Source organism: Gopherus flavomarginatus, chromosome 3 (assembly GCF_025201925.1).
Source record: "Gopherus flavomarginatus isolate rGopFla2 chromosome 3, rGopFla2.mat.asm, whole genome shotgun sequence".
Classification (NCBI taxonomy): Eukaryota; Metazoa; Chordata; order Testudines; family Testudinidae; genus Gopherus; species Gopherus flavomarginatus.
This window is the reverse complement of record NC_066619.1, coordinates 282,294,659-282,314,290: the sequence shown is the minus strand read 5'-3', so window position 1 is coordinate 282,314,290 and position 19,632 is coordinate 282,294,659. Positions and strand designations below refer to the sequence as shown.

At 51.3% G+C, this 19,632-nt stretch overlaps 1 protein-coding gene across 1 annotated transcript; it reads right to left on the bottom strand.

Moving 5' to 3' along the window:
* Nucleotides 1–4,027: 4,027 nt before the first annotated feature.
* EGR4 (early growth response 4) lies at nt 4,028–6,833 on the bottom strand. The gene is made up of 2 exons (XM_050943420.1): nt 6,542–6,833; nt 4,028–6,144 (listed from the first exon to the last, which is right to left on the bottom strand). Exons 1-2 carry the CDS (start codon nt 6,696–6,698, stop codon nt 4,814–4,816), a joined length of 1,488 nt encoding a protein of 495 aa, XP_050799377.1. The 5' UTR covers nt 6,699–6,833; the 3' UTR covers nt 4,028–4,813.
* Between the last annotated feature and the right edge of the window lie 12,799 nt (nt 6,834–19,632).

Genomic DNA, 19,632 nt, shown 5'->3' with positions numbered 1-19,632 from the left:
AACCCCTAGCTCATAGCTAGCGCTCTTCATCAGCAGATTTCAAAGTATATTACAAAGGAGGTCAGTATCATTACCCCCATTTTACAGAAGAGGAAACTGAGGCACAGAGTGGGGCAGTGACTTGCAGCAAACCCATAGCAGAGCCAGGAACAGAAGCAAGGTCTCCTGAGTTCCAGGCCAGTGCTCCATCCACTAGGCCACACCACCTCCTCAGACTCACCCAAACTCACCCAATGGCAGGGGTTACAATACTGCATGTAAAAAGTACTAGGTGATCTGTAATGGCCAAAAGTGGCAGCTCCATAAGGGTGCCCATTTTATAGGTAGATCAAAGCCTGCCTGCACTACAGATCTGTTCTGATCTGTTAAGAGAGGAAACTTGGAGCATTGTTCCTGGAAAGAATCTCTAAATACACCAAGAATGAAATAAAACAGAATGTTAAATCCAACAAGCTTCTTGTAAGGAGGGCTCCTAGGCTGAGTCAGAATAGCCCTGAGCTTGGAGATCTGCAGACGGAAAACAAATGTAATGGCACAGGGAAATTCTTAATACTAGAAAACCCTCAAGTCAGGGACTTTGTCACTAGTTCCCTTTGCTGGGCCAAGTTCAAGGTAATCGCCTCTAGTCGGTCCCTTAGGGATGGACAGCTCCATCTCTGCAGGACGCTGATGGGGAATAGGGCTCCATGCTGCCCAGGCAATGCTCCATCCCTACCCAGCACCCCCCTCCCCTTCTGCTGTACAATCACTAGGAGGAGGGGCTGAATTCGACCCCTTGTGCACTGAGCCAGTCTGACAGGGCCAGTTGTGGTTGGTGGTTATGTGATGACGACACCTGGTGCTGGGCTAAGACATGCTTGATGGAAGAAAGATGGGTTGGGGGGTTAATGGAGCACAGACTCACCACCGTGGCGCCTCCTGCCGGTTACTCTGGGAATTAGCTTCATTCTAGCCATGGAGCACCCTCTGTGGGTGGTGTCCCGCCCATTGCCTGCTCTGCTGTGTTGTCTGGGACCCACATTGCTCCCTGGCTTGTGGTGTCCTCTTTTGGACACTGCCCTCCAGGGGTGCCTCTGCTCTATTTTCCCCCCTTCCAGAGGTATCAGCAGTCCTCAGTCTACACCTGCCTTTGTGGCCACCTGCCACCCCAAAGTCTAGTCCCTTGCCTCAGGGACAAGGCACAGTCCATCAGCCATCATCCTCCAAGGTAAGGTGTGGTATAAGGAGTGAGGGGAGGATCCAGGCCCACCCGCTACTCTGGGTCCCAAACCAGGGACTCTATAGCGGCAACCTCCAACTGCCCTCCCTCAATCCCCTCTTCTCCCTGTGTACCCTGGGCCACTTCCCCTTGGCCTGTGCACCTTCTTGGCCCTTTTCATCAGGGGCCACCGCCTGGCAGGTAACGGGCTGGAGCTCACTCTTTGTTCCCCTGAGCCTGCTCAGCACTGATCCAGGCTAGGTGCTCTGTCTACAGGGAACCAGTCCTTCTCCCTTGCTTGTCAGGAAGAGACTGACATTGCTGCTGCTTTGTGGCCTTTATATAGGGCCCTGTCTGGCCCTGATTGGCTGCCTTTCTGCCCTTCTCTGATTGGCCAGGTTCTGCACAGGCTCCTTCCAGCCTGCTTTAACCCCTCCTCTGCCAAAGTGGGGCAACTGCCCCACTACAGGGGGCTAGGCCATTAGCCTGGGTTTTGGAGACCTGAGTTTGATTCCCTGTGGGACCTTGGGCAGTGCCTCAGTTCCCCAGCTGAGGATAACAGCCCTGCCCTCCTGGGAGGATGCTCAACTACAATGGTAACAGGTGCCATATAAAGAGCCACCAGCAGCTCCATGCATGGGCTGAACTAGAGCAACCAGCCTAGAGGGGAAATACCCTGTATCACTATGCCAGTGCCATGGGTGGGACTGCCCCATTGGCTTTGGAGAATTGAAAGCCATTGGTGCCAGGGCAGAGTGCCAGGTTTTCCTCCCATTGAAGGTCTAGGGACAAAGAAGGCTGATTCACACCAACGGGCAGGAGCTCATTGAGGACTTTGCAGGAGGCCTGGGCAGGGTGAGTGTTCATATGTCCTTCCTCTCTTGGGGGGATTTAAATCAATAGGGATGATCCTGGAGCTGACAGAAGCAGGCAGCAATGCCACATGTTAAATGAGTAAATAGGTGTTTAGTCAACTTTGTTTCCAATTGTGTGAGTTCCTGACATTTCTCACCAGCCCCTCCTATCTTATTTGCTCTGGTTCCTCCTTGGCAACAAGAGGAATGGAGCCAGGCAGATCCTAGCTAATGCTGGGGCCACTCTGTTGATCAGCAACTGGAGAGGCTGTAAGCAGTGTTATCCTGGGGGTGCAGGAGGGGTTCTAAACAGAAACCCGCACAGCAGCCTTACTGCAGCAAAATGGTCCGTGGTCATCCCACCCCCCCATCAATCTCAGGAGGGGCCACACCCGCTCGCTAATGCATGGCTGTCCAAGAAAGGGGAATTCGCACTCTTCAGACTCTGCTCCCTCCCGCACAGGTGAGGCAGAGCAACAAGCAGTCTATGAGGTTTTGGCCCTGTGGGCAGGGCCAAGCCACCAGCAGACTATGCATTTCTGGCCCTCTGGATGGGGCTGGGTAGTAAGCAACCTAGGGAGCTCATACCCTCAGGTAGAGTGGAGCAACAACAGTCTACAGGGATCTGTCCCTGCAGTAGGGTAGAGCTATAAGCCATCTATAGGGCTTCAATGCCTCTGGCAAGGCATAGCTATAAGCAGTCTAAGGCACTCAGGAAGTCAGAGGACGAATGCAGGTCTCTTGGCCTAAGGCAGGCAGCCACCCCAAGGGCAGGGTGGCCCCAGGGAGGAGGGGGCCTTGGACACACCCTACTTCACAGGGTCCCAGCCCAGGGCCCTGACAATGGCAGAGGGCTTCCACACTGGGTCAGCTGGGATCCCACCACAACACACTGATCAGTGTTCTGGCCACACAACTGGACTATCATCTGGTGTCTGTGGGTTACTACACTGCAGCGGAGTTGTAGGAATCTCAGCTCACTGGGCATCCTCCATCTCCTGCTCCCATTGACTGGTCAACCCAGCAGTCCTTCAGGGTCCTCGGTGTTGCTGGGCTAGTCCTCAGGCATGGGACTTGGCAAAGCCTGGGGCATGTCTGTCTCCTTCACAATCTCCCCTCCAGTTGAGCTGCAGGGCCCACCTTTTAAGCTTCCTCTCCCACCCCTCTGCTTTTGGGCAGGGCAGACACATTGGTTGTCCTGCTCCACGCACCAGGGGGTGGATAGGGTTCCTCCCAGTCAGTCTTAGTGGAAGGCCACGTCCCCTCACTACATGCAGCCACTGGGGGACTTGGCAAAGATCTATGGTCCTTTGGGGGTATGAGCCAAAGCCCACAAAATGCTATGGGAAGATACTCGGGGACTTCACTGACCTTTAGCTCCCACGCTGGCAGGGAGCTCAGGCACCCCACTTGTGGCCATCAGAAGCGGACCTTTAATGATGCAATGTTGCCCACAGCTTACTGAGTGACCCGGGTACATTCATGCCCTTTACGTTCAGTACTGGCTGACGGCTAGCTCATTTCACATTCCTTTCTAGGCAATCCCAAGGGGAATAACACGAGTCTCCTTGTAAAACAACCATTTTGTTTAGAGGTTGCTTCAGGTACAGGAGACATAGCTCAGAGTTACGCTAGGGAAACGGTTCTATTCCCGGCTCTGCCACTGATGGGATGTGTGGCCATAGGCAAGTTCTTAACTCCCCTGGGGTAGATACTGCTGTCTTCAGCATGCTAATGAGTGCTCACTGATTTCAATGGGCCACTGTGAGGAGTTGGTGCAGCACAGCTATCAGAACCGGTCTCTGCAGGATTCAGTTCCTCTCTCTGTAGGATACTGAGCCATCTTTGTAAGGTCATGGGAGATCTAGAGATCAAAAGTATTATTGACACGCAACATTATAGGATTTGTAAAGAAAAAATGCAAAGAGGATTTCTAGAGTAGAACAAACTTTAATTTCAAAAATAAACACAGCTTTGTAATAGTCCTGATAGGTTCTGCTTTTTACAGAGAAAAATATTTACGGGGGATGGACCCCCCCACCCATAGTTCTATACAAAACATTATGAACCAAAGTTGGTAAGCCACCTGTCTTCAATTATTAACGCGTCAGTAAATCATGTTGATCGCATCCATTTGGTTCTGCCCCCCAACAGAGACTCCTCATGTCGAAACTGCACCAGAACATTTCTTACAATGGATTGTTCAGGGAGTCCAGTAAAGTGCTTGGCAAGGTCAATCGGATTCAGTTTATTAAAAATGCAGCCTGCGTCTTGTTCTTCGTCTGAAACGTGGGCGGGGTTTCTTTCTGCACGTTTCCTTTTTCTGGAAACTGAAGTTAAAACTGCGGTTTGCAAACGTCCTTTGCCCCGCGCAGCTCCCCCGCTAGCTGGAGCTGTCCACTCGGCGTGGTGCTGAAACCGCGTGACTGCCTGGAGCGCGGGTTATTCCTCTGCTTTCTCCTTCACTTCTGAGATCTCTTGGTTTCCTCCAGCAGGGACTGTGCACATAGGAGTGTGCATCGCCCCTGGATCCCCTCGAAACAGGTGCGGTGCCTTTCACTTATGTACATCGAAAGCGCCTTCCCTCCTGGGCAGAATGAATCGCCAGATGGAGCGATCCCTGCACGCCACCAGTTGTCATGGTCTTCGCCACTGCCACCCAGGAGCCATTTGGAGGTGGACTCTCCAGCCTGATCCCTTCAGCGAGGTGTGACCGGGCTCACCCCAGAAAACGACATCCATCGGGGCTCCCAGCTGGGCTTCAGAGGGTCCCAAATGACAGCCCCACCGCATAGAAGCCGAGGCCTTTGAGCTTCTCCTCGGTCCTCGCTTTCTGCTTCAAATGGACTTTGCTGTGTCTCTTCTTCTCGTCGCTCCTGGCAAACCGGCGGCCGCAGATGTCGCAGGAGAAGGGCTTCTCGCCGGTGTGCGTCCGGATGTGGGTGGTGAGGTGGTCGCTGCGGCTGAAATTCCGCAGGCAGATGCGGCACTGGAAAGGCTTGTGGCCGGTGTGGATCCGGAGGTGCCTGTTGAGCTCGTCCGACCTGGCGAAGCTCCTGATGCAGTTCTCCACCGGGCAGGCGAAGGACTTCTCGTGCGGCTTAGGGCAGAAGCATTTGGAGGAGCTTTTGGTCCTGCGGGTTCTCTTCTTTGGCTCGGTTAGGATGTTGGGGTTGGCTGAAGAGGTGGCGGAATGGACCAGAAAGTCTGCGCTAGGGACTGACGGGGACTGGTGGCGGCGGAGGAGCTCGGCTGGGTTCATTAAGCTTGGCACGACCTCAGGTTGGGCCAAGGAGGAGTCGAAGTCTTGCACTAACTGCGGTGGGAGGTTATGGAGCTTGGCCTCACCGAAGTCGCTGGGGATCTGCCCCTGGCTGCCGAGATTCTGGAAACTTTCTGGCTCGCAACTGAAACCTAAGTTGTTGCTGTAGGTCCCCGAGGCTTCAGCCAGGCTGCTGAGCTCTGACTGGCAGCTGACGGACAACACGTTTTCCATTTTGGATCCGAGGGGGTGGAACACGGCCTGGCTACTTTCCGGGGGCTGGAAGGACTCGGAGGACTGGTAGCCATCTGGCAAGTAGTTCTGAGGTTGAGCGAGTGGCTCCCATTGGGCGCAGGAAACCTTAAATTTGTCCAGGGCTGGAGCCATGGGGGGAATCTTAATGTCCTGCTTGTTTTCCAACAGTTTTGCCTCAAAGAGACACTGCCCGGAGCTGCCTACGCTCGGGGAGGCAGGGACTTGGGGCGCATTCTCCAGGGCGGGGAAGGCGGGGTAGCCCTGCTCAGCAAAGGGGGGCTGGACAGAGAGATTCAGTTCCGGCTGGCAGGTGGAGTAAAGGTCCAGGTGGTTCTGAATGGCTTCGGGGACCGAGTAGAGAGAGTCCAGTTGCCTCTGGTGGCCTTCGGAGCCAGGGAACGGAGAAAGGCCCAGGATGCCCGACATAAGGTTGAAGAGGGATTCTTGGTCCTGGGGCTGCTCCGGTATGGCCTTGATGAGAAAGCTGCCCGTGTAGCTGAGCGCGGGGGCCGGCTGGCTGCCTAGGAAGAAGTAATCCGCCGTTTCCCCGTTTATTGTGGAGCCCATGAATTCTCCTGGGAATTAAAAGGGGAAACAGAAGCTGGTTAGAGACGCTGCTCGGCTGGGGGGCGGGGAATACAGAAGGGGCTGCATAAGGAGCGGGGCTAGAGCGGTCCATGCAGGAGCTCACAGCCCAGCTGTGTGCCCCTCCCGTGTTGTATAACAAATCGCGGCGTCTGCCCAGCGCGGCTTCCCTCCCAAAGCGGTGCCACGGCAGAGCACCGTGCCCCCAGCCCGATTCCCACCCCCCGAGAGCTCCGCGGAAGGCCCTGCCCAGGCTCTGGATCATCACCAAGGGCCACTCTCGCGAAGCAGGAGCCCTGCTCCTCTTTCAGCGCCAGGCTTGGAAGCCGGGTTCCCCCGCAATCCTGCTTAGCTACAACTTGAAGGTGGGGGGGGGGCGTCTCTTACCTCCGAGGAAATCGGCCTCCGCCTCCCTCTGCTGCCCCGCCAGAAGTTGCTGCTCCTGCGGGGCTGAGCCCGGCTGCTCCCCCGCTCGCAGCTCGCAGCTCTCCTGGCACTTGGCATACAGCGAGTCCTGGCAGGAGAAATCCATCACGCTCAACATCTCCGGTGAGCCCAGGCTCGGGGAGGGAGGGGGGTGGGACCGGAGGGGAAGTCCCCAGCTCTCCAGCCCCGCTCCCGATCGCTGCTCCAGCCCCTGCGCGCCGCGGCGGTCTCCTTCCCAGGCCGGTGCCCGGCTGCCGCGCTGGGGCTTGGCGGGTGCTCCCGGCTCGCAGCGCTGCGGCGCCTTTTATACCTGCAGCGCTGCTGCCTCTGATCTTCCGCCGCGCCGCGCCGCTTCCTTTTCTGGAGTCCCCACTGAGGCGGGCTGTGACGTAAATGCCCATACATGGACTCAGGATGTAGGCTAGGGAGTCCCAATAAGGAAATCTCTCCTTGTGACGTTTTGCCAGCTCTTCTCCTCCCCCTCCCCCCTTTTCTTTCCCTGCCTTTCCATAATAACGATAACAACAGGATCCGGCAGAGCCTGGGCGCTCTGATCAGGGCGTGCCAACCGCCCCAAAGGCTGGGAATTCTGCTCAGCCGAGCTGGGCTTGCCGCCCCCCAGGAAAGGAAAAGTGAGACCCCCCCACAGCCTCCCCCCTGGAGACCCGGCACGTGAGTGGCAGGAGGCGCAGGGCGAATTCTTTCCCAGCTGGAACAGCTGGAGCGGGGGTTCCCTGAGGGAGGCGACGCCAAAGGCTGCTGGGGGATCCCAGCTTGGCTTTCAGCTCATTCAGCAGGAGGGAGAGGGAAATGTAGGCTCGGCAGCTGTAGATGTGAATCCCAGCTCCGCCGAGTGGGTGTGTTTATGGCTGGAGATAGTGGAGAGCGGTATTTGTATATTGACACACACACGCTTAGAGCTTTCAGAGAATCTCGTGGCTGGCAGGGACCTCAGGAGGTATCGAGTCCAACCCCCTGGCTCAAAGCAGGACCAATCCCCAGCTAAATCATAGCCACACCTCCAATGGCGGCTTTCAGACACACGTGCACATGGAACTAACCACCTATTCCGTGTACACACTGGCCGTGCATTCATACACACGAGGGTCCCCAATGTTACACGCACACAAAGGTGGTGCCATGCTTAGGATGTGATGCTCAACACCCACTGAGTAAAGGGCTCAGCGCCTCTCCGAATTGGGTCCTGAGGGAATAGACTTTCCAATGGGTAATTATGCAATTCCTTAAAGGCTTTGGCTTTCCTCCCAATGTGGGCAGCTGTTATTCCAGATTTACATCACCCTGGGCTCCTATTCACCTTATGCTATTTCCCCCCTGCCATGTGTATGTATTTTGTTTCTCTTGTTCCTTGTAGAAGCATGAAAGATGTTGGGTTTGTTATCCCCTCCTTCTGCCCTTCCTGAGGGGGATTTTTGCATTAAGCTAAGCCTCTGCTGGCATTCTGCATTGGCTTTGATTTAGTGGAGGAGGGATTGTGCCTGCTGTATTGTCATTTGATTAACATCTAACAAGCAGATACCCAATGCACAAAAACATCTCAATCATTTCCCCTAATTTGCTTTCATTCCCCAGCCCAGCAAAGAGTTCATTGCTTCCCTGCTGTCTGGTTTGAAGCCTGTGTGTATCTGGGTCAGGGATCCAGATGCACAGTCAGAATATATAATGGAAGGAGGATAGTTTAAAATAGAATCACTGGGGCTAGTAGTGACTCAAGGAGCCTGATCACATTTCCATCACCTCTGGCTTCCTCTCAGTCACAGGTAATGCACAGCTCAGAGCACTGCTGCTTATCTGGGGCACTTGTTGGGCCTGAGCTGTTCGCAATCCTTAATGGATTTAATCTCATAACACAGGGAAATGCTTTAGCTCCATTTTACAGATAGGGAAGTAGAGCAACTAGCCCAAGCCTACAGCCTAGAGCAGAGCAGGGACTTGGACTAAGGGCTAATACAGCTTGGGCAGATGCCCTAAGCCTGTAACCACTGAGCAATCAGTCCTCCCTTCGGAGCACTAGCCCCTCTAACCTGACGAGTTTTCCACCTGAGGGGAAAGAAGAAGACAGGGTGTGTATTCCACCAGTTGGGTTAGATTATTTAAGGAGCCCATACAGTAATAATACCAATAATAATAATACTTAACACTTATTTTCCTCTTGATCCTGCAAATCCTTGTGCATGCAGCAGGTTGAGCAAGGTTTTTGCACTCCAGTGGCAGTCTGGAAGATAGGGACAGGCGGATACAAATAAGGTGAAATATTAGGTTTAAATCACTGGCATTGATCTTTAGTATATGACAGGCTCCCTGCCTGCTGTCTCCTTCACTCCCAAGGTAAATGGGACCAGGTGGGAGAAAGGATTCTGATTGGAGCTAGGCAGCCAGTAACGTGAAGGTCCCTTGCTCATATACCTGGCATTGCTCTGCATCTGCCCAGCACAGGATCAAGTCCAGCCTCTCTGAGATGTTGTGTGCAGGATCCAGCCCTAAGTCTACCCCTTCCCTTCTCACACCCATCACAGCTGTTGTGTGACAGCAGGGTCCTGGGCAGGGCTGAGATTCTCTCGCCAAACTCTGGTGTTTTACTGTGCCACTTCCCAGGCAGATGCGCCAGACACACAGGGCAGTGCAGTGGGGGCATTCGGTCACATGTGCCACATACTAAGTGGGTCCAAAAAATGCCTGTGGAAATTTTTAAGAGATCAAATTTTAAAAGAAGAAGATAAGAACGGTCATACTGGGTCAGACCAAAGGTCCATCTAGCCCAGTATCGTGTCTCCCAACAGCGGCCAATGCCAGGTGCCCCATAACGATAATGCATAATGATTTTTCTTTATATAGCACAATAATCATCCCTGGCTTTTCATCAGTGGATCTCAAAGCACTTGAAAAAAGAAGTGCCTATTGTTATCCCCATTTTATAAATGAGGAAACTGAGGCACAGAGCAGTGAGGTGAATACACCTGACGAGCCAATGTCAGAGCATGTTCTCTGGGAGAGGAAGTCCCTACCTGTGCTTGATGTCTGCAGCACATGCCATAGCCAGCATTTCAGACTGGGCCATATCTGGTGCAATGCACTGCATGCAATGACGTTATCTGCAGGGTGAAGCCGTGTTGTGGAATGGTAACACTGGGCGATTGGAAACCAGGGCCCCTCAGTTCTATTCCTGGCTCTTCCAGTGACTCACAGCGTGACCCTTGGGCAAGTACTTTTAAATGTGCCTGATCGCGCTTACCCCCTTTGCAGGGAGTTGGTCATGTTCACATCTGTAAAGCGCATCGAGCTCTTTGGCTGAAAGCTGCTATAAAAGTGCAGAGAAGTGTGACATTCGAGTGGTCATTCAGCAGACAGTTGGGCCTATTTCTGGATCAATTCTCCAGCCTGGTGTTAGGGGGCAAGATGCTGGAGGAGGTAACATATTTTAATTAAATGAGATGTAAAAGCAAAGTCCCAACCACTCGTGGCCATTTATATTCACACATGTAAGGCTGTCAGCTGCAGAGGCCTGGCCAATATTCTGCATCCTTAATTGTGCCCACTGCATTTACAGCTGGTCATGGCATTCTTCATCACTTCCTCTTCTTCTCTCTTCTCTCTCCTTCTCTCTCTGAGAAGCTAGGCTCTACTAAACTGCTGCTTAGTGTTGCATCACGCTGTTATATAGCTGCCATTTTCCACCCTAGAGGTGGTGAGTTCAGTGATTGCTTCTTGCAAAAGCTACATAATCATAGAATCCTAGACTATCAGGGTTGGAAGAGTCCTCAGGAGGTCATCTAGTCCAACCCCCTGCTCAAAGCAGGACCAATCCCCAACTAAATCATCCCAGCCAGGGCTTTGGCAAGCTGAGCCTTAAAAACCTCTAAGGAAGGAGATTCCACCACCACCCTAGGGAACCCATTCCAGTGCTTCACCACCCTCCTAGTGAAATAGGGTTTCCTAATATCCAACCTAGACCTCCCCCACTGCAACTAGAGACCATTGCTCCTTGTTCTGTCATCTGCCACCACTGAGAACAGCCGAGCTCCATCCTCTTTGGAACCCCCTTTCAGGTAGTTGAAGGCTGCTATCAAATCCCTCCTCACTCTTCTATTCTGCTAACTAAACAATCCCAGTTCCCTCAGCCTCTTCTCATAAGTCATGTGCCCCAGCCACCTGATCATTTTCATTGCCCTCCGCTGGACTCTCTCCAATTTGTCCACATCCTTTGTGTGAGGGGGCCCAAAACTGGACACAATACTCCAGACGTGGCTTCATCAGTGCTGAATAGAGGGGAATAATCACTTCCCTCGATCTGCTGGCAATGCCCGTACTTATACAGCCCAAAATGCCATTAGCCTTCTTGGGAACAAGGGCACACTGCTGACTCACATCCAGCTTCTCATCCACTCTAATTCCCAGGTCCTTTTCTGCAGAACTGCCGCTTAGCCAGTCGGTCCCCAGCCTGTAGCAGTGCATGGGATTCTTCTGGCCTAAGTGCAGGACTCTGCACCTGTCCTTGTTGAACCTCATCAGATTTCTTTTATCTAGGTCACTCTGGACCCTATTCCTACGCTCCAGGGTATCTACCTCTTCCCTCAGCTTAATGTCATCCACGAACTTGCTGAGGGTGCAATCTATTCCATCGTCCAGGTCATTAATAAAGATGTTGAACAAAACCGGCCACAGGACCGACCCTTGGGGCACTCCGGTTGATACCGGCTGCCAACTGGACATTGAGCCATTGATCCCTACCCATTGAGCCTGATGATCTAGCCAGCTTTCTATCCACCTTATAGTCCATTCATCCAGCCCATACTTCTTTAACTTGCTGGCAAGAACACTGTGGGAGTCTGTATCAAAAGCTTTGCTAAAGTCAAGGTATATCATCACATCCACTGCTTTCCCCATATCCAAAGAGCCAGTTATCACATCATAGAAGGAAATTAGGTTGGTCAGGCATGACTTGCCCTTGGTAAATCCATGCTGACTGTTCCTGATCACCTTCCTCTCCTCCAAGTGCTTCAAAATTTATCCCTTGAGGACCTGCTCCATGATTTTTCTAGGGACTGAGGGGAGGCTGGCTGGCCTGTAGTTCCCCAGATTCTCCTCCTTCCCTTTTTTAAAAGATGGGCACTATATTTGCTTTTTTCCAAGTGTCCGGGACTTTCTCTGATTGCCACGAGTTTTCAAAGAATGAACAATGGAATGAACAATGGCTCTGCAATGACATCAGCCAACTCACTCCGTACCCTCGGATGCAGTGCATCTAGCCCCATGGACTTGTGTATGTCCAGCATTTCTAAATAGTTCTTAACCTGTTCTTTCACCCCTGAGGCCTACTTATCTCCTCCCCATACTGTGCTGCCCAGTGCAGCAGTCTGGGAGCTGACCTTGTCTGTGAAGACCAAGGCAAAAAAAAGCATGGAGTACTTTAGCTTTTTCCACATTCTCTCTTACTAGGTTGCCTCCCCCATTCAGTAAGGGTCCCACACTTTCCCTGACCTTCTTCTTGTTCTAACATACCGTAGAAACCCTTCTTGTTATCCTTCACATCGCTTGCTAGCTGCAACTCCAGCTGTACTTTGGTCTTCTTGATTACGCCCCTGCATGCTTGAGCAATATTTTTATACTCCTCCCTAGTCATCTGTCCAATTTTCCACTTCTTGTAAGCTTCCTTTTTGTGTTTAAGCTCACTGAATATTTCTCTGTTAAACTAAGCTGGTTGCCTGCCATATTTGCTATTCTTTCTACACATCAGGGATGGTTTGTTCCTGCACCCTCAATAAGGCTTCTGTAAAATACAGCCAACTCTCCTGGCCTCCTTTCCCCCTCCTCCTCCTTTCCTGCCCATCAGATCCCTAAAGGAGTCAAAGTCTGCTTTCCAGAAGTCCAGGGTTCGTATTCTGCTGCTCTCCTTTCTTCCTTGTGTCAGGATCCTGAACTTGACCATCTCATGGTCACTGCTGTACAGGTTGCCACCCACTTTTTCTTCCCCTACCAATTCTTCCCCGTTTGTGAGCCGCAGGTCAAGAGAAGCATGACCGCTAGTTGGTTTCTTCAGTACTCGCACAAGGAAGTTGTCCCCCAAAACTTCCTGAATTGCCTGTGCACCGCTGTATTGCTCTCCCAGCAGATGTCAGGGTGATTCAAGTCCCCCGTGAGAATCAGGGCCTGTGATCTAGAAACTTCTGTTAGTTGTTTGAAGAAAGCCTTGTCCACCTCATCCTCCTGGTCTGGTGGTCCATAGCAGACCCCACCACAACATCACCTGTTGCTCTCATGTCTAAACAACCTAAAGACTCTCAACTGGCTTTTCTCCAGTTTCACATTGGAGCTCTGAACAATCATACTGCTCTCTTACATACAGTGCAACTCCTCCACCTTTTCTCCCCTGCCCGTTCTTCCTGAACAGTTTATACCCATCTATGACAGTGCTCCAGTCATGTGAGTTACTTCAACGAGTCTCTGTTATTCCAATCACATCATAGTTCCTTGACTGTGCCAAGACTTCCAATTCTTCCTGCTTCTTTCCCAGGCTTCTTGCATTCATGTACAGGCACCTAAGATAACTAGCCCGTTGCCCTACTTTCTCAGTATGAATCAAGAGGCCTCCCCTGTTGCACCCTCCTCCTTGCATTTCCTCCCAGTATCCCACTTCCCCACTTACCTCAGAGCTTAGGTCTCCATCCCCTGGTGAACCTAATTTAAAGCCCTCCTCGCTAGGTTAGCAAGCCTGCCTGCGAAGATAATCCTCCTTCTCTTCATTAGCTGGATCCCATCTCTTCCTAGCGATCCTTCTTCCTGGAACAACATCCCATGGTCAAAGAATCCAAAGCCCTCTGTCCAGCACCACCTGTGCAACCACATATTTACCTCCACAATTTGATGGTCCCTACCTGGCCTTTCCCTTCAACAGGGAGGATGGATGAGAACATGACTTGTGCTTCAAACTCCTTTATCCTTCTTCCCAAACCCACTCAAGGTCATTCTTGGCAGTATCATTGGTGCCCACATGGAGAAGTAGGAAGGGGTAGCAGTCTGAGAGATTGATCAGTCTCTGCAGACACTCCGTCACATCCTGGATTCTAGCTCCAGGCAAGCAGCACACTTCTCAAGTTTCCCGGTGTGGATGACAGATGGATGACTCCATCCCCCTTAGGAGGGAGTCCCTGACTATCACCAACCACCTCCTCCTCTTGGGAGAGGTGTTTGTGGAACCCCCATCCCTAGGACAAGGCATCCCATGCGTTCCAGTTGATGGGGTCTCCTTCTAATCCCTTCCCTCAGATAACTCTTCTAAACCATTCTCCTCCATAGTATCTGTGCAGAGAGACTGAAAACGGTTTCTTACCTCTATCTGCATAACATTTGTGGATCCTTCAGGAAGGAGGAGGCTGGAGAAACTAAGGGCCAAACCTTGCACATTCTAAAACCCAGCTATGATAAGGGAAATTTGGTGTCTTCCCTCTAAAACTGAAGTCTTCCAACCTTTCCAGCCTGGGGAGTATTGCAAATCCTCGCACAGAATCTCCTCCCCGTGCATGCACCCCATCTCCTTTATGGTGTTCTCTCTCTAATCTTTGATGATCTTGTGGACCAATAGCATGGACGTCCTGGGTGTCAGCAGACCATATTTTGAGAACCACTGTTCTAGGAGGAAACTGAGTAGTTTAACCCTAAGACATTCAAGAGCTTAGTGACTATCTGGTTTACCCACTTTGTTGTTATTGGGGCATTTTTACTGGGGCTCTAGCACTGTCTACATGGTGCTGAGGGTTAGTTTGGCTTAACTATGTCTCTCAGGGGTGTGGATTTTTCACACCCATGAGAGATGTAGCTGCGGTGCTGTAACTTCTCAGTGTAACCCAGCCCTTAGGTAGGCCTTGACAGCATGGAAAATTTTACCAGACATACAGGTATAGTTACACAGGTGTAGTCATACCAGTATAGCCATCTCATGTGGACCACTTCCCAAGCAACCTAAATTATAGCAAGGCCTTCTTATGCCAGAATAAGAGTGTCCACACAGAAGACTATACCAGTGTAACTAGATTGATTTAAATTCACACCTTAGGTTATACTAAAACAACTTTCCTATATCAGAGGGGTAGCCGTGTTAGTCTGTATCCACAAAAACAAGGAGGAGTCCAGTGGCACCTTAAAGACTAACAGATTTATTTGGTAGAAAACCCACTTATTCAGAGGCATGGAGTGAAAATTACAGATACAGGCATAAATATATATTGGCACAAGAAGAGAAGGGAGTTACTTACAAGTGGAGACAAACTTTTCCATGTAGACAAAGCCCTAGGGGGAAGTATGCTATGAATCTGCTGCTTTCAAACCCACTTCTAGTGTTTCCATACCGCTATCAATTTCACAGCTTTAGAATAGAGCCTAGTTCAGTGGCTGAATGAGAGAGTCACCTAGATAAGGGGGTCTGTGCTTGTTTCAGTTTAGAAATCATGACCCCTTCCTTCTCATAGGGATTCAACACAGATTAACGCAATGAACTCCAAGCCTGGCTAGAAATCTCTGTCATAGGTTGCTGCGGGAGAGCAAAGGGAGCAAGAGGGAGGGAGCAGCCCCCAGCAGCCTGGAGGCCTGGAACAGACTTGCTAAAGGAGCCAGCCAGAGACACCTGATGCAAGGACGGAGCCTCAAGCTGCTGGTTCCTCCAAAGAAAGCTGAAGTGGTTCCAGGTGCGTGGGGAAGGGGCTGGTTCTGAGAAGCTGTAATGGAGTTAGCTTGGGGGAAGGCACCCGCAAGCTGCCAGGAGAGGCTCTGTGAAGGGACATTTTTCTGCTCCCCAGAGTCTGAGGTACGAGTTGGGCCCTGGGACGGATTTCTGGGGACTCTGTGAGCAATGAGGGAAGTTCCTTCTTTGGAATTTTGTAAATGAAGACAAGCAGATGCCATGAAGGGCTGTGATTGAAGGGGAAAGGCTGTGGGGTTTGTGTAAGGAGCCCTGAAGAAGGGAAAAATGGGGGGGGGTGCTGCAAAGACCCCCTGGCCCTGAGGGGGTGCTTGGGTGATAGTCACCCTGTTACAGTTGCCCCTGCTTTACCAGGAGCATGGACGAAGGACAGGTTCTGGTTCCTGTGGGTCACATTGCTACAAATGGCTAAAACAATGTGTGTGAGGTAATCAGAAGAAAATGTGGACAGGAGGTTTCCTGTTGATCACAGCCAGGCTCTGCTGCAGCTCAGTGGCACATCCCCAGGTTCTCACCGAGGGCACTTGGCTTACTAATGCCTGGGATATCCTTCCCAGGGAGAAACATGTCCTGAAAAATAAGAGAGAAACTTGCACTCAGGGCTGGATTCTGCCCCCTGTTAGCCCATGAAATCCCGGAGAAGCCCAGGATTTTGCCCTGGATTTTTTGTACTCTCCTTGCCTGTCCTTAGAACACTGCAGGTATCACTATCACCTTTAAAAACCAAATATGGAAATATCTCTACATTAAGAGATGGCCTGGAAAACCCTCAGTACAGCTCTAGGCATTTCTAATGTGCCAGGCCCTGATCCTGCAAACAGATGCACCATTGAGCAGCCAGGATTTCATAGACTCTGACGCCGGAAATGATCTTTGTGATCATTTAGGCTGACCTCTTGAGTCTAGGAATCAGGCAGGTGCCTCACCCACTTAGGCTATGATTATATTGCACACTGCTGAAGGTGGTGCATAGGGTAGGTGCAGCTACATGTGGTGAAAACCAGGCTGTGACCACCACACTGTGGGGTGTAGCTACACGTGGCAGTGAAAGGCTCTGGCTGGGAGAGGCAGTGTGGAAAGAGTCTGGCAGCATCCGGCAGTGGGGAAAGGCACCGGCAGTGCGGAGCCGCTGGAGCCTTTTCCCACTGCTGGAGCCTTTCCCTGTGGCAGGGAAAGACACTGTCAGCAGGACACTGCACTGCTAAAAGCAGCGTTGCAGTGGAGGCACTGCGTGAGTGCATAGAGAGTCTTTAAGGTACATGCCCTAAAGGTTCAGGTGTGTCTTCACTCACCTAAGCCAGGCATCAGTATCTCACTGCAGTTTATGCCCAGGGGGATGTGCAGTGTATGTACATTCCCTGCTGCCATAAGAAGCGTGCTGTGTAGATGTACCCTGAACCCCTCTCTGGAGCAGGCCTGGGTATAGGCTGAGCAGGGCTCTGGCTTCCTTCCCCTATTTGCTAGTCAGAGTAGCTACACCAGCAGGAAGTAATTTACTGATGTTCTAGGCACGTAGTAAATTCCTACACTCAGGAACAAGCAGGGAACAGAGACAGACTTGTGAGTTCAAGTCTCCTGCCACTACCCTAGGGTTGGTGCAGCTTATACACCACCCCTCGCTTGGGCCTGTGCCCAAAGTCACAATCTAGTCTCTGTGTGCATCTCTGGGACCCAAGACTGTTGCAATCACAGAATATCAGGGTTGGAAGGGACCTCAGGAGGTATCTAGTCCAACCCCCTGCTCAAAGCAGGACTAATCCCCAGACAGATATTTGCCCCAGATTCCTAAATGGTCCTCTTCAAGGACTGAACTCACAACCCTGAGTTTAGCAGGCTAATGCTCAAACCACTGAGCTATCCCTCCCCAATCCTGAATTAGTAGCCAGGCAGCTGTCATCTAGAATTGGCTTTCAAGATCTCAGTCCCTAGGAGGTTTCCTACTTCCTCCATAGTAAGCCATGCTGTAGTAAGTGTTCACTTGGTCCACCTACTTTCTGGACACTTGCCAAACTGCCCAGCTGTTCAAATTGCATTGCCAGCAACCTGCTGAAGTGGCTGGAGAAGGGCAGCCCCTGGGAAATGAGAGATTCCCACAAGCAGGGAGAATGCTGGTTAATACAGCGTATCTTCTCCATTGAAAGAAAGCATGGCATGAGTTCTGCTGAGGGTGTTTGTCGGTTGGTCTCTCTCTCTATGGAGATGCTGATGTGGCTCCCATTCCTGGAATATCTGAGCACCCCATAAACATTTCTGCCTATACCCTCATGCTCGTAGAGAAAAGGTGGGTTTGAGATTAAGGCCCTAGCCTGGGACTCGGGTGGTCTGGGTTCAGCTTTTGATTCTGCCATAGTCTCCCATGTGATCTTGGTAAATCACTCAAACTCTCCATGGTTCATTGCTTTAAAATGGAAGTGTGAGTGTGTGTGTGTGTGTGTGTGTGTGTGTGTGTGATTTAGAAGTATCAGCCTGTTAACAGCCTCATGGACTTCACATTAACTGGCTATTCTATTGGCTGGCAGGCCTCCATCTGTAAAATGGGCACATTAATACTCTCTTCACCCTCCCTTCTTCTGTCTTGCCTGCTTAGACTGCACACTGCCAGGGCAGGGACTGTGTCTTACTCGGAGTATGTACAGCCCCTAGCACAATGGGATCCTGGTCTCACTTGGCACCTGTAGCCACCACCTTACTAATAATAACAACATGGTGTTGGCAGCTCTCGCCATTTCCTCCCAAGTTGGGATTTCAGCCATGGTGGGAACCAGCCTGGCCACAGTGTGAGAACCTCCAGGCCTCTCAGGAATTTCAGTCCTGCCTGAGGGGAGGACCTCACTCTGGTTGGCTGCCTTCCTCACTGCCCCGTCTCCTACGGCAGGGTGCAGCCAATCAGGACTGCTGCAGGAGGCCAGCAGAGTGCTCCCTCCTGCCTGGCGGAACTGAGACAAAGTTTGTGGGTGGGGAGCAGGGAGGAGGGAACAGAAAGAGCCCAGCGGCTCAAGACGTCTCCTCTGCTCCTCCCTGCAGCGCCTGGCCTGAGAGGAGGGAGATGGGAGTGAGGAATCCTCGGAGCTGCTGGGATAGGCAGGTTTAATAGTTGGGCTGGGCAAATGTGAGGACTGGAAGGGGGCAGAAGTGATGTTGGGGGGGATGATAAATGAAGTGGGGGGGTAGCTCCATTTTATGGACAGCCAGCCAGCCTGTTAGCCATGAAATCCCTCTTGGTAGCTGTTCTCTACTTGCTTTACCTGTAAAGGGTTAAAAAGCCTGACTGCATGCATAGGTAAAAGGAAGTGAGTGTGCACCTGGCCAAAAGAGCCAATGGGAAGGCTAGAACTTGTTAAAATTGAAATAAGACTCCCCTTTTGTCTGTCTGTCTGTTCTCCAAAGACAGGGGACAGAGCAGGGACCGGGCTGAACTATGCTGTAAAAAGCTTTTTGCCAGGTATGGAAATCATCAGCTCATATCTAGAAACCACTCATTTAAAACCTCAGATATGTAAGTAGATCAGGAAATGTCTAGGAAGACGCGATTTGGTTTATCTTTTTTATTTTTTTTATGGTTTGTGGACTCCTCTGGGCTAACCCCCAAATGCTTTTGTTTTGCTTGTAACCATTAAGCTGGACCTCAAAAAAAATTCTTGATGCTTAATTATTGTATTTGCTCTTCTTAAATCTAGCAATAGCACAAGTTCCAAATAATATATGTTCTTTCTTTTTGTCTTTAATAAAATTTACCTTTTTTAAGACCAGGATTGGGTTTTTGTGTGCTAAGCATTTTGTGCACATGTTGTTTAATTAGCTGGTGGCAACAGCTGATTTCCTTTGTTTTCTTTCTCAGCTCTTCCCCGAACGGGGGGAGGCGGGGTGAAAAGGCTTCAAGGTGCCCCCACAGGGAGGAATTCCCAAGTGTGCCTTGCTGGGTTTTTTTGCATTTGGGTGGTGGCAGCATCTACCCATCCAAGGTCAGAGAGAAGCTGTAAGCTTGGGAGTTTAATACAAGCCTGGAGTGGCCAGTATTAATTGTTAGCATTCTTGCAGGCCCCCACCTTCTGCACTAGAAGTGCCAGAGTGGGGAATCAGCATTGGCAAGAGGTGTCCCATAATTAATTGCTGGCCTGGGGATGGGCTGACGCAGAATTAACGAGGGCAAAGCCAGGGCTGGGAGAGCAGTTGGAAGCTCCGTGCCATTGGGCAGCAGCGAGAGCCCCTGCAGCGAACTGCCCTCACTCGGGTAAATGTGGGGAGCTGGTGACTTCATCACTCGTCTGCCCTGGGGAGGCAGAAAGGGCAGAGGGGAGGTGAAACAGCAAAAAAAGAAAAGGGGAGAGGGGGAAAAAAA